This window comes from Boleophthalmus pectinirostris, unplaced genomic scaffold, assembly GCF_026225935.1.
Source record: "Boleophthalmus pectinirostris isolate CB_2022bp ecotype Guang Dong unplaced genomic scaffold, ASM2622593v1 HiC_scaffold_9, whole genome shotgun sequence".
Lineage (NCBI taxonomy): Eukaryota > Metazoa > Chordata > Actinopteri > Gobiiformes > Gobiidae > Boleophthalmus > Boleophthalmus pectinirostris.
Genome location: NW_026571541.1, coordinates 38,466,069 through 38,483,568, shown reverse-complemented (window position 1 = coordinate 38,483,568; position 17,500 = coordinate 38,466,069). Strand labels below are relative to the sequence as shown.

Below are 17,500 nucleotides of genomic sequence, written 5' to 3'. Positions count from 1 at the left end.
AGGACCAGACCATGATTGAGACTGGGACTGAGACCAGGACTTAGACTGGGACCAGACCGGGACTGAAAACAGTTTAGTCCTTGTTCAGTCCTGGTTCAGTCCTGGTTCAGTCCTGGTTCAGTCCTGGTTTAGTCCTGTTTTAGTCCTGGTTTAATTCTGGTTCAGTCTGTTTTCCGTTTTTTCCATTTTTCATTTAAACACAAAATCTGAAAAATCGTTTCATTATCAGTTTTTTCATTTTGGCAACAAACTCCAAACCCCAGTGACCCTGAGCCGGAGGTCAAAGGTCAAACCGATCCTGAAGGTTCCTGAAGGTTCCAGCTGTGCCCGGTGTCTGCGTGTCCTTGGGCAAGGCTCTGGGGGGGAGCGACTCGAAGCGTAAACTGTAAACGTGCTGTGAAAGACTCGTGGGTTTTTCTCATGACACATTTTGCTGTGAGTTCATTTTCCAGGTGTTTGTTTAGTCTGGGCTCCGCTGAAGTCACTTTTGTTTTTACATCGATCGATCTTCACGCGTCCAAACTCTGCGGAGACTTTTCCCGGAATGAATAAAACTCCTGTCACACACAAAAGTGACTCTGTGAGCTTTAAAGGTTGTATGGAAGATTTTTTATTTTTTTTAGTTTCAAATTGTCAGTGAAAGTTTAAAACACCATTACAGAGACACAGCAGCTTTGTAATTAAGATGACCAAAAAAAAAAAAAAAAGAATGAAAATCCATCAACTGTGGACGTAGTGAGGCCTGATAAACATCAGCCAATAGAAAACAAGGCTACCTCATTTTCTATTGGCTGTTAGGTTGTCAATCAAATTTCCTGCGTTTCTAGTGTAAAGGTTCGTTCACACCAAAGCATCAAAAAACGCTTTGACGTCTCTTTGGAGCCTTTGCATTTGAGTTCAGACGCCCCCGACGCTCGAGTCTTTGACGCCGTGGACGAACGGGACAAAAATACTTGACGCGTGTCCGTTGCCCTGGAAACAAGAGCCCGGTCCTGGACTTTTCCCGAAACAATGTCAGACCAGACTGATTGAGTGTTTTTATGACATAAAACATCAGTGGAGGAGATCGGGTCGTCGACTGGGGAGTATATATATTTATAGTCCGCTAATGACACTGGATCAGTCCCGGTCTAGTCCAGGTCTAATACCGGTCTAGTCCTGGTCTAATACCGGTCTAGTCCTGGTCTAATACCAGTCTAGTCCGGTCTAATACCGGTCTAGTCCCGGTCTAGTCGTGGTTTAATCTCGGTCTATTCAGGGTCTAGTTCTTGTTTAGTCCCGGTCTAGTGTCGGTGTAGTCCCGGTCTGGTCCCAGTCTAGTCTCGGTCTAGTCTCAGTCTAGTCTAGTCTCGGTCTAGTCTCAGTCTAGGTCTAGTCTCAGTCTAGTCTCTCTAGTCTCGGTCTAGTCTCAGTCTAGTCTCGGTCTAGTCTCAGTCTAGTCTCGGTCTAGTCTCGGTCTAGTCTCAGTCTAGTCTCGTCTAGTCTCGGTCTAGTCTCAGTCTAGTCTCAGTCTAGTCTCGGTCTAGTCTCAGTCTAGTCTCGGTCTAGTCTCAGTCTAGTCTCGGTCTAGTCTCGGTCTAGTCCTGGTTTAGTCCCGATCTAGTCCTGGTTTAGTCCTGGTGTATTCCTCACGATCGGCTCATGTTTGTGGTTCTCGTTCTGGTTCTCGGGTTTTTCTTCCTGATAATAACGTCGCTGCGTCTCTGGATACTCGTCCCTGATTGGTTGACAGTTCAGCATTTTCAACTTCTTGACGCTGACGCCTTGGACGCTCTAGTCGCGCGTCCACATCGACTTTACATTGAAAGTGGACGATTTGACGCTTTGGTGTGAACGACCCTTAACTGACTCGCCGGCGCGCAGGGATTACGTGGTTTATGCAGCGGTTCTTAGAGGATTTTTCTAAACTGTAGCTTCCTCGCAGTTCGCACAAAGTTTGTCGCGACGGCGGACGAGAATCCACGACCAGTTCGCCGCAAAAGAAAGTCCGTTTTTGAGGTCGCTGAAAGACGAAGAGAAGGGGAAAAGGAGCGAAGACAAACTGAGGTGATTCTTGGAGATTCCTTCCAGCGACGGAGCGAATGAAGCAGACGAAGGATCTAAAAACTGACAGGTCACTTCAACAGTAGTTGTGAACGCGCACTGGATGGAAACAAGCGTGATTTCTAGAGTCAGATGGAGGAGATGTTTACCTTTAAAGGTTGTATAGAGGATTTTTTTAAGGGAAAAGAAATACAGCGACAGTTCTTTTTCAAATGTTGTGCATGTGTGACACCACCTTCCTCCTCCACAGCCTCAGTAGAAACATCTCCTCCCGCCTCTTTACTCTAGAAATCACACTTGTTTACATCCAGTGCGCGTTCAGAATTACTGTTGAAATGACCTGTGTAGAAATATTTTAGCGACCGACGCATCAGTTTTTAGACCCTTCGTCTGCTTCAGTTGCGCCATCGCTGGAAGAGATCTCCAAGAATCACCTCAGTTTGGCTTCGCTCCTTTTCCCCTTCTTCTTTCCTTCTTTCAGCGACCTCAAAAACAGACTTTCTTTTGCGGCGAACTGGTCGTGGATTCTCGTCCGCCGTCGCGCCAAACTTTGTGTGAACTACGAGGAAGCTACAGTTTGAAAAAGCCTCTAAGAACCGCTGTGTAAACCACATAATCCCTGCGCGCCGGCGAGTCAGTTACACTAGAAACATAGGGAGTTTGATTGACGACCTAACAACCAATAGAAAGAGAGGAAGCCTCGTTTTCTATTGGCTGATGTTTATTTGGCCTCAACACGTCCACAGTTGATAGATTTTCATTCTTTTTTTTTTGGTCATCATAATTACAAAGCTGCTACGTCTCTGTAATGCTATTTTAAACTTTCACTGACAATTTGAAACAAAACAAAAAAATCCTCTATCCAACCTTTAAGTCTCAGAGCTCTGATGTCGTTTCCTCGTCACAAACGGAGCTCCACTTTTTGTGTTTGTTTCACTCATTTTTGTCTAAATCTTTAACTTTAAACTCTAAAAACTCGAACTCAAAAAATATAAGATCGATATCGTGTGCTGCTGTATCGATATATCGCCCAGAGTATTTTTACGTAGATTTTACTCAGTTATTTTGTGTAAAAGTTTGTTCAGATCGTCCAGTTTAAACGTAAAGTCGATGTGGACGCGGGTCTGGGGCGTCGGCGTCAGAAGTCGAAAATGCGGAACTTTTTGTGTCGGACGCGTCGTGTCGACCAATCAGAGACCGGGACTGAGACCGGACTGAGACGAGAACTGAGACCGAGACTGAGACCGGGACTGAGACCGGGACTCAGACCGGGACTGAGACCGACTGAGACCGGGACTGAGAGACCGACCGGACTGAGACGGGACTGAGACCTGAGACCGGGACTGAGACCGGGACTGAGACCGGGACTGAGACTGAGACTGAGACTGGGACTGAGACCGAGACTGAGACCGGGACTGAGACGGGACTGAGACCGGGACTGAGACGGGACTGAGAGACTGAGAGACTGAGACCGGGACTGAGACCGGGACTGAGACCGGGACTGAGACCGGGACTGAGACCGGGACTGAGACCGAGACTGAGACCGAGACTGAGACGGACTGGAGACCGGGACTGAGACCGAGACTGAGACCGGACTGAGACCGGACTGAGACGGGACTGAGACCGGGACTGAGACCGAGACTGAGACTGAGACTGAGACCGGACTGAGACCGGGACTGAGACCAGACTGAGACCAGGGACTCAGACCAGACTGAGACCGGGACTGAGACTGAAACCGGGACTGAGACCAGGACCGAGACCGGACTGAGACCAGGACTGAGACCGGGACTGAGACCGGGACTGAGATCAGGACCGAGACCGGGACCGAGACTGGGACTGAGACAGGGACCAGACCGGGACTGAGACCGGGACTGAGACAGGGACCAGACCGGGACTGAGACCGGGACTGAGATCAGGACCGGGACCGGGACCGAGACTGGGACTGAGATCAGGACCGAGACCGGGACCGAGACTGGGACTGAGATCAGGACCGAGACCGGGACCGAGACTGGGACTGAGACAGGGACCAGACCGGGACTGAGACCGGGACCAGACCGGGACTGAGACCGGGACCAGACCGGGACCGAGACTGGCACCAAGACCTTGACCAGTCTGGGACTCAGACCAGAGCTGAGACTGAAACCAGACCAGCACTGAGACCGGGACTGAGACTGAAACCAGACCGGGACCGGACCGAGACCAGAACCGAGGCCGGGACCGAGGCTGGGACTCAGACTGGGACTCAAACTGGGACCAGACCAGGACTGAAAATGGTTTAGTCCTGGTTCAGTCTGTTTTTTTCCCCCCATTTTTCATTTAAACACAAAACCGAAAACTGAAAACATGAATCATTATCTGTTTTTTCATTTTTGTTTTGGAGACAAATAATGAAGAAAACTGTTGTTTTTTTGTTTTCTTATTTTTCATTTTATTTGGAAAAACAAATGAACGAACGACACACAGATTCTGAAACAAAACACAAGTGCAGGTTTGTTTTTGAGGAGGAACGACATTAGAACCAAGAAGTTAAAGACATTAGAACTCGTCTTAAAACTCACAGAGTCACGTCTGTGTGACGTGGGACTTTTGGTTAATAAAACAGTTTCTTGTTTTTCAGTTTTGTTGATGTAATTTTCTCTTTTTTGTGTAAATGTGAGTTTTCTGAAAGTGTTTTTGTGTGTGTGTGTGTGTGTGTGTGTGTGTGTGTGTGTGTGTGTGTGTGTGTGTGTGTGTGTGTGTGTGTGTGTGTGTGTGTGTGTGTGTGTTGTGTGTGTGTGTGTGTGTGTGTGTGTGTGTGTGTGTGTGTGTGTGTGTGTGTGTGTGTGTGTGTGTTGTGTGTTTGTGTGTTTCCAGACCTGTGCCCGCTGCTGTGTAAGAACGGGGGGGTGTGTCTGCAGAAGGACCGCTGTCTGTGCCCACCAAACTTCACCGGGAAATTCTGCCAAATCCCGGTTCCCCCGGGATCCTCGAACGCACCGTCCACCGGCCCCGCCCACCACGACGCCTCCTCCAATCACAGCCCGCCCTCCTCTCTGCTCTCAGCCAATCTCACGCGCTCCGAGTTTGTCCTGCCCCTCGGACCAAAGCAGGAGACTCAGAGCGCCGGAGGTGAGTCAGATGCCCTCCCAGACCCAGGTTCTGTCTCCAGACGTTCCATTAGCTCCAGAAGCTCTGAGCTGGGTGGTTTTTGGTGGTTTTTGGTGGTTTTTGGTTGGTTTTGTTGTTGTTTTTTGGTTTCGGTTTGTGTGAAAGCTTCAGTCGCACTCAGATCTGCTCTAACTCAAACAGACCGAGACGTCACACAAAAGGTGGTCTCAGTTCACTCGACTCCACACCAGATGCCAAACTCTAGTCGGTCCCTCTGGAGAGACGCCAACTCAGGTCCAAACCACAGACAGAAGCTCCAGACCAAGCCCGCGGGTTTCAAAATGTCCATCCAGTCAAGTCAGTGGGCCGAGCTCAGTGTCTCATGACTCCAGATTCTCCTTTAGCCCGGTGAGGTTCTTCTGTGGTTCTGGGCCGACTGAGCAGGTGCAGTAGAGTCTTTTCTCCCGCAGACACACGGCGACACACGAGAGTGTGGTCTGTGTATCATGTGATCGTTTTGACCAATCAGAGCGAGAGGAGCAGAGCCAGAGGAATGGTTATAAAGTGTTTTTTAAGACAACTGAAGGACGAGCAGTTTGTGATTATTTTGCCTCTGTGAGAAAACTCCTCTCAGCTCAGTGAGAGTCTCTACATCAACTGGAGGAAGAAACAAACAGAAACACGTCCAGATATTTCATAGATCCATGGTCCAAACCAACTATTCCATCCTACAGTTTGTGACAAAGACACAGATCGAACCTCAACCTGAGGCCAAACGTGGGACTTCAAGCCCTCGAGGACGTCTGGACGGACAGGACCCTGAGCCTGTGCAGCAGGGAGTCTGTAAAGCGCGATCAGGCGACGGCTGCTCTTTGCCCTGTGGAGCGCAGTGCCAGTGTTTTAACCCACAGGGTCACCTGACAGTCTACAGGGGTGGGCACTGACACCCACAGGAACCCAACTCCCCTCTCCCTCCGGGGATAGACGGGGGGTTCAGTGTCTCTCACATTTGGCCCTTGTGTCCGGTGTGGAGCACCTGTCAGCCCTGTCAGAGAGTCTGGGCTCAACCTGAACTGAAACAGACAAACAACTCTCAGCGGTGTCACTCGGCTCGTGTGTCGATGAAGAACACAGCTGCGAGAACAAATGTGACCTGCAGACACACGAATCATCAACACTTCAAACACACCTCAAGTCCTTCCTCCTTCATCTCCACAAGTGCAGACTAGAGCCCTGAAGGACCCGACTGTTACGAACTGACTCAGGGTTCGAACAAGGGGAGTCCACACATGTTTAAAAAAAAGTATTTGGCGTTAATAAAAACATTTTAATCAGCCTAAATTTGCGGACATGGTCTAATCTCGCGCCCATTTTAGACAATTCCTTCCCCCTTCTCGGTGTTTAGAGCTTAAGAAAGAGAACGTCGTCATCCTGTGGGACTTGCGGCAGGAGCAGGACTGAAAACTGAATCCCGCTCGGACGTCGAGAGCAGATTGGGTTTGCAGGTGTGAAAGGAAAACACCGGAGACTAGGATACAGAAAAACGATTTTATTTCCTGGTGTGGACCAAATAACGGAGCTGTGGGTGTGAACGCGCCCTGACTCTTCTTCTGTGTGCAGCTCCCAGTCCTCCCATGGTGAAGGTGAGAGTCCAGCACCCCCCAGAGGCCAGCGTCAAAGTGCACCAGGTCCTCAAGGTGAAACACTGGGTTTTACTGGATTAGACCTGGTTTAGTCCTGGTTTAGTTCTGGTTTAGTCCTGGTTCAGTCCCGGTTCTGTCCTGGTTTAGTCCTGGTTTAGACCCGGTTTAGTCCTGGTTTAGTCCCTGTTTAGTCCCGGTTTAGTCCCGGTTTAGTCCTGGTTTAGATCTGGTTTAGTCCTGGTTTAGTCCTGGTTTAGACCCAGTTTAGACCCGGTTCAGTCCTGGTTCAGTTCTGGTTTAGTCCTTGTTTAGTCCCGGTTTAGTCCTGGTTTAGATCTGGTTTAGTCCTGGTTTAGACCCGGTTTAGACCCGGTTTAGATCTGGTTTAGTCCCGGTTCAGTCCCAGAACAGTCCCGGTTTAGTCCTGGTTTAGTCCTGGTTTAGTCCTGGTTTAGATCTGGTTTAGTCCCGGTTCAGTCCCGGAACAGTCCCGGTTTAGTCCTGGTTTAGACTCGGTTTAGTCCTGGTTCAGTCCTGGTTTAGACCTGGTTTAGACCTGGTTTAATCCTGGTTTAGTCCTGTTTTAGTCCTGTTTAGTCCTGGTTTAGTCCTGGTTTAGTTCTGGTTTAGTCCTTTTTTAGTCCTGGTTTAGTCTTGGTTTAGTCTTGGTTTAGTCCTGGTTTAGTTTTGGTTTAGTCCTTTTTTAGTCCTGGTTTAGTCTTGGTTTAGTCTTGGTTTAGTCCTGGTTCAGTCCTGGTTTAGTCCTGGTTTAGTCCTGGTTTAGTCTCTGGTTTAGTCCTGGTTTAGTCCTGGTTTACCTGGTTTAGTCCTGGTTTTAGTCCTGGTTTAGTCCTGGTTTAGTCCTGGTTTAGTCCTGGTTTAGTCCTGGTTAGTCCTGGTTTAGTCCTGGTTTAGTCCTGGTTTCCTGGTTTAGTCCTGTTTAGTCCTGGTTTTAGTCCTGGTTTAGTCCTGGTTTAGTCCTGGTTCAGTCCTGGTTTAGTCCTGGGTCCTGGTTTAGTCCTGGTTTAGTCTGGTTTAGTCCTGGTTTAGTCCTGGTTTAGTCCTGGTTTAGTCCTGGTTCAGTCCTGGTTTAGTCCTGGTTTAGTCCTGGTTCAGGGTGACCTGTGGGTGCTCTGATGATGTCACTGACGTGATGATGTCACTGAGTGGCGTGATGATGTCACAGGTGCGCTCGGGGGTCACGTCGGGGTCAGCGGGGTTTCCGGCGCCGGTGTCCAGGGGCGTCCAGGCTCAGACCGTCTCAGGGGGCGGGACTTACACCCACCAATCAGGATTCAAGTACTGCTTCAGAGAAGTCCAGCAGGGCCAGGTGAGCCAGATGCCCTCCCCGTGTGTCAGGTGCCCTCCCCGTGTGCCAGGTCCCCTCCCCGTGTGCCAGGTGCCCTCCCCGTGTGCCAGGTCCCCTCCCCGTGTGTGCCAGGTGCCCTCCCCGTGTGTGTCAGGTGCCTCCCCGTGTGTGTCAGGTGCCCTCCCCGTGTGCCAGTGCCCTCCCCGTGTGTGTCAGGTGCCTCCCCGTGTGTCAGGTGCCCTCCCCGTGTGTGTCAGGTGCCCTCCCCGTGTGTCAGGTCCCCTCCCCGTGTGTGTCAGGTGCCCTCCCCGTGTGTGTCAGGTGCCCTCCCCGTGTGTCAGGTCCCTCCCCGTGTGTGTCAGGTGCCCTCCCCGTGTGTGTCAGGTGCCCTCCCCGTGTGTGTCAGGTCCCCGTGTCAGGTGCCCTCCCAGGTGCCCTCTCCGTGTGTGTCAGGTCCCTCCCCGTGTGTGTCAGGTGCCCTCTCGTGTGTGTCAGGTCCCCTCCCCGTGTGTGTCAGGTGCCCTTCCTGTGTGTCAGATGCCCTCCCTGTGTGTGTGTGTGTGTGTCAGATTGTGTCAGATGCCCTCCCTGTGTGTGTGTGTGTGTGTCAGATTGTGTCAGATGCCCTCCCCGTGTGTGTGTGTGTGTGTGTGTCAGATTGTGTCAGATGCCCTCCCTGTGTGTGTGTGTGTGTGTCAGATTGTGTCAGATGCCCTGTGTGTGTGTGTGTGTGTCAGATTGTGTCAGATGCCCTCCCTGTGTGTGTGTGTGTGTGTGTGTGTGTCAGTGTGTCAGATGTGTGTGTGTGTGTGTCAGATGCCCTCCCGTGTGTGGTTGTGTGTGTCAGATTGTGTCAGTGCCCTCCCTGTGTGTGTGTGTGTGTGTCAGATTGTGTCAGATGCCCTCCCTGTGTGTGTGTGTGTGTCAGATTGTTGTGTGCCCTCCTGTGTGTGTGTGTGTGTCAGATTGTGTCAGATGCCCTCCCTGTGTGTGTGTGTGTGTCAGATTGTGTCAGATGCCCTCCCTGTGTGTGTGTGTGTGTGTGTCAGATTGTGTCAGATGCCCTCCCTGTGTGTGTGTGTGTGTGTGTGTGTGTGTGTGTGTCAGATTGTGTCAGATGCCCTCCCTGTGTGTGTGTAGTGCAGTTCTCCTCTCCCTGGGCTCCGGAGCAGAGAGACGTGCTGCAGGGGCATCGGGAAAGCCTGGGGCATCAACGACTGTGAGCTGTGCCCCGACCGCACAGGTAACACCCGACACACTGATAACACCCCGACACACTACGAACCCCCCGACACACTGATAACACCCCGACACACTCTAACACCCCCGACACACTACGAACACCCCGACACACTACTAACCCCGACACACTGATAACACCCCGACACACTGATAACACCCCGACACACTACGAACACCCCGACACACTGATAACACCCTGACACACTGACCCACACACTACGAACACCCCCGACACACTGATAACACCCCCGACACACTACTAACACCCGACACACTACGACACCCCCGACACACGAACCCCCCCGACAACTACGAAACCCCCCCGACACACTACTAACACCCCGACACACTACTAACACCCTGACACACTACTAACACCCCAACCGCACAGGTAACACCTGACACACCTGATAACACCCCGACACACTACGAACACCCCGACACACTGATAACACCCTGACACACTACTAACACCCCGACACACTACTAACACCCCTGACACACTACTAACACCCTGACACACTACTAAACCCACACCTAAACACCGACACACTACTAACACCCTGACACACTACTAACACCCCGACACACTACGAACACCCACACTACTAACACCCCGACACAACTACTAAACACCCCGACACACTACTAACACCCCGACACACTGACTAACCCCGACACACTACGAACACCCCGACACACTACTAACCCCCGACACACTACGAACACCCCCGACACACTACTAACACCCCCCGACACACTACTAACACCCCGACACAACTAACACCCTGACACACTACTAACACCCCAACCGCACAGGTAACACCTGACACACTGATAACACCCCGACACACTACGAACACCCCCGACACACTGATAACACCCTGACACACTACTAACACCCCGACACACTGATAACACCCCTGACACACTACTAACACCCTGACACACTACCAACACCTCGACACACTACTAACACCCTGACACACTACTAACACCCCGACACACTACTAACACCCCGACACACTACTAACACCCCGACACACTACGAACCCCCCCGACACACTACTAACACCCCGAAACACTACCAACACCTCGACACACTACTAACACCCCGACACACTACTAACACCCCGACACACTACTAACACCCCCGACACACTGATAACACCCCAACCGCACAGGTAACACCCGACACACTACTAACACCCCGACACACTACTAACACCCCCGACACACTACTAACACCCCGACACACTGCTAACACCCGACACACTCCTAACACCCCCGACACACTACTAACACCTGAACCGCACAGGTAACACCCGACACACTATTAACACCCCGACACACTGATAACACCCCGGCACAGTACTAACACCCCCGACACACTACTAACACCCCGACACACTACTAACACCTCCAACACACTGATAACACCCGACACATTACTAACACCCCCGACACACTACAGACCCCCCCAACACACTGCTCACACCCTGACACACTGATAACATCCTGACACACTGTGTGAATGTGCTGTGTGCATGTGCTGTGTGAATGTCCTGTGTGAATGTGTTGTGTGAATGTGCCGTGTGAATGTGCTGTGTGAATGTGCTGTGTGTATGTGTTGTGTGAATGTGCTGTGTGAATGTGCTGTGTGCTGTTGTGTGCTGTGTGAATGTGTTGTGTGAATGTGCTGTGTGAATGTGCTGTGAATGTGCTGTGTGAATGTGCTGTGTGTATGTCCTGTGTGAATGTGTGTGTGCATGTGTTGTGTGAATGTGCTGTGTGAATGTGCTGTGTGCATGTGTTGTTGTGTGAATGTTCTGTGTGAATGTGCCTTGTGAATGTGTTGTGTGCATGTGTTGTGTGAATGTCCTGTGTGAATGTGTTGTGTGAATGTGCTGTGTGAATGTCCTGTGTGAATGTGCTGTGTGTATGTCTGTGTGAATGTGTTGTGTGAATGTGAATTGTGTGAATTGTGTGAATTGTGTGAATTGTGTGAATTGTCTCTGTTCTGTCAGTGGGACTTTTTTTCGATCCAGACCTGCAGAAAAAGAGGATCTCGTTTTTCGATTCTTGTTTAGTATCGATGAGGATTTGGTTTTCGATACTTTTGACAAAACTAATGTCGTCTTAAATACTGTAATTCTACCATTGGTCCTGGTTTAGTCCAAGTTTAGTCCTGGTGTAGACATGGTTTATTCCCGGTTTAGTCTTAGTTTAGACCTCGTTTTGACCTGGATTAGTCCTGGTTTAGTCCAAGTTTAGACCTGGTTTAGCCCCGGTTTAGACCTGGTTCAGTCCTAGTTTAGTCCTAGTTTAGGCCTGGTTTAGTCCTAGTTTGGAGTTTCTTGGACCTTTAGACCTGGTTTAGTTTTGACCTAGTTTAGTCCTAGTTTAGACCTGGTTTAGACCTAGTTTAGTCCCAGTTTAGACCTAGTTTAGACCTGGTTCAGTCCTGGTTCAGTCCTGGTTTAGACCTGGTTCAGTCCTGGTTTAGTCCTGGTTTAGTCCTAGTTTAGACCTGGTTTAGACCTAGTTTAGTCCCAGTTTAGACCTAGTTTAGGCCTGGTTTAGACCTGGTTCAGTCCTGGTTTAGTCCTGGCTCTGTTCTGTCAGTCTGTCTCTTTTAGTATCGATTCCTGTGAAAAATGAGGCTCTAGTCCTGATTCTAGTTTTAGTATCGATTATGATCAGAGTTTCGATATTTTGCCGGCCGTCCTGTGTTCTGCCCGTCTGTCCCAGGGCGGCTGCGGCTCTGGAGGGAGTGAAAAACGCACCAAAACGACAAACGGAGTGAGCGTGTGTGAAAGCGCTTTGACTTTCAGATGACTTCACCACATTCTCCGGTCTAATCACATTTCACACACACGGGGCCAGCGCACACGGGGCCAGCGCACACGGGGCCAGCGCACACGGGGCCAGCGCACACGGGGGCCAGCGCACACGGGGCCAGCGCACACGGGGCCAGCGCACACGGGGCCAGCGCACACGGGGCCAGCGCACACGGGGCCAGCGCACACGGGGCCAGCGCACACGAAGAGCGTTTGGTTTTTACAGACTCGTGTTGTAATTCACCGAGTCCAGGTCCAGCTTTTGTGTGTTTACCTTTTGGAGATTTCACAATAAAGCGCCGTGTGGACGATAAATCTGCGTGTCAGGCGTTTATTCGCTTTTCAAAATAAAACCAGAAATAAGAAAATAAAAAAAACAACAATTTTCTTCATTATTTGTCTCAAAAAAACAACAACAAAAAAAACAAAAAAAGAGATAATGATTTTTTTTTAAAATTTTTTTGTGTTTAAATGAAAAATGGAAAAAACGGAAAACGGACTAAACCAGGACTGGTCTGGTCCTGGTCTGGTTCCTGTCTGGTCTCAGACCTGTTTTAGTCCTTTTTTAGTCCTGTTTTAGTCCTGGTTTAGTCCGTTACCCGTTTTTTCCATTTTTCATTTAAACACAAAATCGAAAACTGAAATTTATATGTTTTTTTAATGTGTTTAGTTTTATTTTGAAAGTGTTGTTTTTTTCATGTTCTTATGTTTAGTTTTATTTTGAAGTCGTAGTTGTTTTGGTGTTCTTATGTTTAGTTTTATTTTGAAGTCGTAGTTGTTTTGGTGTTCTTATGTTTAGTTTTATTTTTGAGGCGTAGTGTTGGTGTCTTTGTTTGTTTTATTTTGAAGTCGTAGTGGTTTTGGTGTTCTTATGTTTAGTTTTATTTTGAAGGCGTGTGTTTTTGTGTTCTTATGTTTAGTTTTATTTTGAAGGCGTAGTTGTTTTGGTGTTCTTATGTTTAGTTTTATTTTGAAGTCGTAGTTGTTTTGTTTCTTATGTTTAGTTTTATTTTGAAGGCGTGTGTTTTGGTGTTCTTATGTTTAGTTTTATTTTGAAGTGCGTGTGTTGTGTTTTGTTTGTTCTTATGTTTTTGTTTATTTTAGTTGTTTTGGTGTTCTCATGTTTAGTTTTATTTTGAAGGCGTGTGTTTTGGTTCTCATGTTTAGTTTTTATTTTGAAGGCGTGTGTTTTGTTTCTCATGTTTAGTTTTATTTTGTGGTTTCTTATGTTAGTTTATTTTGAAGGCGTGTGTTTTTGCGTTCTCATGTTTAGTTTTATTTTGAAGGCGTGTGTTTTGGTGTTCTCATGTTTAGTTTTATTTTGAAGGCGTGTGTTTTGGTGCTCTCATGTTTAGTTTTATTTTGAAGGCGTGTGTTTTGGTGTTCTCATGTTTAGTTTTATTTTGAAGGCGTGTGTTTTGGTGTTCTCATGTTTAGTTTTATTTTGAAGGCGTGTGTTTTGGTGCTCTCATGTTTAGTTTTATTTTGAAGGCGTGTGTTTTGGTGCTCTCATGTTTAGTATTTGTGGGTGTTTAGTTTTATTTTGAAGGCGTGTGTTTTGTGCTCTCATGTTTTATTTTATTTGAAGGCGTGTGTTTTGGTGTTCTCATGTTTAGTTTTATTTTGAAGGCGTTGTTTTGGTGTTCTCATGTTGTAGTTTTGGGGCCGGTGCAGAGAGATCTGGGCAGCAGTGACGGCGGGGGCCTCGGCGACCGGATCTCCGGACATGGAGATAGCTCTGGGACATGGAATGTCACCTCGCTGGGGGAAAGGAGCCTGAGCTTGTGCGGGAGGTTGAGCTTACCGACTAGAATATAGTCGGCCTCACCCTCCACGCACAGTTTGGGCTCTGGAACCCAACTCCTTGAGAGGGCTGACTCTCCATTTCTCTGGCGTTGGCCGCGGGGAGCGGCGGCGGCTGGTGTGGCTCATTGCCCCACAGCTCAGTCGCTGTGTGTTGGAGTTCACCCCGGTGAACGAGAGGTCGGTGTCCTGCGCCTTCGGGTCGGGGACAGGTCTCTCACTGTGGTGTCGGCCTACGGGCCGAACAGCAGTGCAGAGTACCCGGCCTTCTTGGAGTCCTTGGAGGGGTACTAGACAGTGCACCGACCGGGGACTCCGTTGTTCTCCTGGGGGACTTCAACGCCCACGTGGGCAACGACAGTGACACTTGGAGAGGGGTGATTGGGAGGAACGGCCTCCCCGATCTGAACCCGAGTGGTGTTTTGTTATTGGACTTCTGTGCTAGTCAAGTTTGTCCATAACAAACACCATGTTCGAGCACAAGGGTGTCCATAAGTGCACGTGGCACCAGGACACCCTAGGCCGGAGGTCGATGATCGACTTTGTAGTCGTGTCATCTGATCTCCGGCCGCGTGTCTTGGACACTCGGGTGAAGAGAGGGGCTGAGCTGTCAACTGATCACCACCTGGTCGTGAGTTGGGTTCGCTGGCGGAGGAGGAAGCCGGAAAGACCTGGCAGGCCCAAGCGTGTAGTGAGGGTCTGTTGGGAACGTCTGGCGGAGCCTCTGTCAGAGGGACCTTCAACTCGCACCTCCGGGAGGACTTCTCCCAGATTCCGGGGGAGGCTGGAGATATGGAGTCCGAGTGGGCTTCATTCTCGGGCCTCTATTGTCAATGCAGCTGCTCGGAGCTGTGGGCGTAAGGTCTGTGGTGCCTGTCGCGGCGGCAACCCCAGAACCCGGTGGTGGACACCGGAAGTAAGGGATGCTGTCAAGCTGAAGAAGGAGTCCTATCGGGCCTTGCTGGCTCGGGGGACTCCTGAAGCAGCTGACAGGTACCGGCGGGCCAAGCGTGCTGCAGCCCGTGTGGTCGCGGAGGCAAAAACTCGGAGCTGGGAGGAGTTCGGGGGAGGCCATGGAGAAGGACTATCGGACGCCTCAAAGAGATTCTGGCAAACCGTCCGGCGCCTCAGGAGGGGGAAGCAGTTCTTCACCAACACTGTTTACAGTGCGGGGGGAGAGCTGCTGACCTCGACTGGGGACGTTGTCCGGCGGTGGAAGGAATACTTTGAGGATCTCCTCAATCCCACCGTCACGTCCTCCGAGGAGGAGGCCGAGGCTGGGGACTCGGAGGCGGACTCATCCATCACCCTGGCTGAAGTCACTGAGGTGGTTGGCAAGCTCCTTGGTGGCAAGGCTCCGGGGTTGGATGAGATCCGTCCTGAGTACCTTAAGTCTCTGGATGTTGTGGGTCTTGGCTGACACGCCTCTTCAACATCGCGTGGCGGTCGGGGACAGTACCTCTGGACTGGCAAACCGGGGTGGTGGTCCCTCTGTATAAGAAGGGGGACCGGAGGGTGTGTTCCAACTATAGGGGATCACACTTCTCAGCCTTCCCGGTAAGGTCTATGCCAGGGACTGGAGAGGAGAATCCGGCCGATAGTCGAACCTCGGATTCAGGAGGAGCAGTGTGGTTTTCGTCCTGGTCGTGGAACACTGGACCAGCTCTACACTCTCCATCGGTGCTCGAGGTTCATGGGAGTTTGCCCAACCAGTCCACATGTGTTTTGTGGATCTGGAGAAGGCATTCGACCGTGTCCCTCGTGGTGTCCTGGGGGGTGCTCTGGGAGTCTGGGGTCCGGGGCCCTTTGCTAAGGGCTGTCCGGTCCCTGTATGACCGGAGCAGGAGCTGTGTTCGCATTGCCGGCAGTAAGTCAGACCTGTTCCCGGTGCATGTTGGACTCCGCCAGGGCTGCCCTTTGTCACCGGTTCTGTTCATTGTATTTATGGACAGAATTTCTAGGCGCAGTCAGGGGCCGGAGGGGGTCCGGTTTGGGGACCACAGGATTTCATCTCTGCTGTTTGCGGATGATGTTGTCCTGTTGGCTTCATCGAACCAGGACCTGCAGCACTGGGGCGGTTTGCAGCCGAGTGTGAAGCGGCTGGGATGAAGGATCAGCTCTTCTAAGTCTGAGGCCATGGTTCTCGACCGGAAAAAGGTGGCTTGCCCTCTCCGGGTGGGTGGGAGTCTTTGCCTCAAGTGGAGGAGTTCAAGTATCTCGGGGTCTTGTTCACGAGTGAGGGAAGGACGGAACGTGAGATTGACAGGCGGATCGGTGCAGCTTCGGCAGTGATGCGGTCGCTGTATCGGTCGTTGTGGTGAAGAGGAGCTGAGTCGAAAGGTGAAGCTCTCGATTTACCGGTCAGTCTTCGTTCCTACTCTCACCTATGTCTGTCAAGCTCTGGGTAGTGACCGAAAAGGACGAGATCACAGATACAAGCGCTCGAAATGAGTTTCCTCCGCAGGGTGGCTGGGCGCTCCCTTAGAGACAGGGTGAGGAGCTCAGTCACACGGGAGGAGCTCGGAGTAGAGCCGCTGCTCCTCCACGTGGAGAGGAGCCAGTTGAGGCTCGGGCATCTGTTCCGGATGCCTCCTGGGCGTCTCCCTCGGGAGGTGTTCCGGGCATGTCCCACCGGGAGGAGGCCCCGGGGAAGACCCAGGACACACTGGAGGGACTATGTCTCTGGACTGGCCTGGGAACACCTGGGGTTCCCCCTGGAGGAGCTGGAGGACGTGTCTGGGGGTGAAGGAAGTCTGGGAGTCCCTGCTTAGACTGCTGCCCCGCGACCCGGCCCCGACGAAAATGGATGGATGGATGTTTAGTTTTATTTTATTTTGGTGCTCTCATGTTTGTTTGTTGTTTAGTTTTATTTTGTGTTTTGGTGTTCTCATGTTTAGTTTTTATTTTGAAGGCGTGTGTTTTTGGTGTTCTCATTTTGTTCTCATGTTTTAGTTTTATTTTGAAGGCGTGTGTTTTGTGTTGTTTTTGAATGTTCTCATGTTTAGTTTTATTTTGAAATGTTTAGTTTTATTTTGAAGGCGTGTGTTTTTGGTGCTCTCATGTTTAGTTTTATTATTTTGAAGGCATGTTGTGTGTTTTGGTGCTCTCATGTTTAGTTTTATTTTGAAGGCATGTGTTTGTTTTGGTGTTCTCATGTTTAGTTTTATTTTGAAGGCGTGTGTTTTGGTGTTCTCATGTTTAGTTTTATTTTGAAGTGGTAGTTGTTTTGGTGTTCTCATGTTTAGTTTTATTTTGAAGGCGTGTGTTTTGGTGCTCTCATGTTTAGTTTTATTTTGAAGGCGTGTGTTGGTGGTGGAGGATGAGGTCAGCGTGTTGTGGCGTCAGATTCGTTCTGATCAAACATGTGTTGTTGATCGTGTTTATGAGTCGAGCTCTCGGCTCAAGGCTCCGACGAGTTTTATAGCTGCTTCTGTTTCTGTTGTTTATCTTAAGACGAGCGAAACACGTGCGACGCTTCACACACACACCTCACACCGCTGTCAGTGTGTGTGTGTGTGTCTATGTGTGTGTGT

At 50.1% G+C, this 17,500-nt stretch overlaps 1 protein-coding gene across 1 annotated transcript in view; it reads left to right on the top strand.

The window, feature by feature from the left end:
* LOC129412625 (latent-transforming growth factor beta-binding protein 4-like) overlaps nucleotides 1–17,500 on the top strand; it is a 112,736-nt gene that overhangs the window by 44,740 nt on the left and 50,496 nt on the right. Inside the window, 4 exon segments of the mRNA XM_055166727.1 lie at nucleotides 4,897–5,151; nucleotides 6,751–6,827; nucleotides 7,960–8,103; nucleotides 9,223–9,325. Coding sequence (XP_055022702.1) covers nucleotides 4,897–5,151; nucleotides 6,751–6,827; nucleotides 7,960–8,103; nucleotides 9,223–9,325 — 579 coding nt within the window.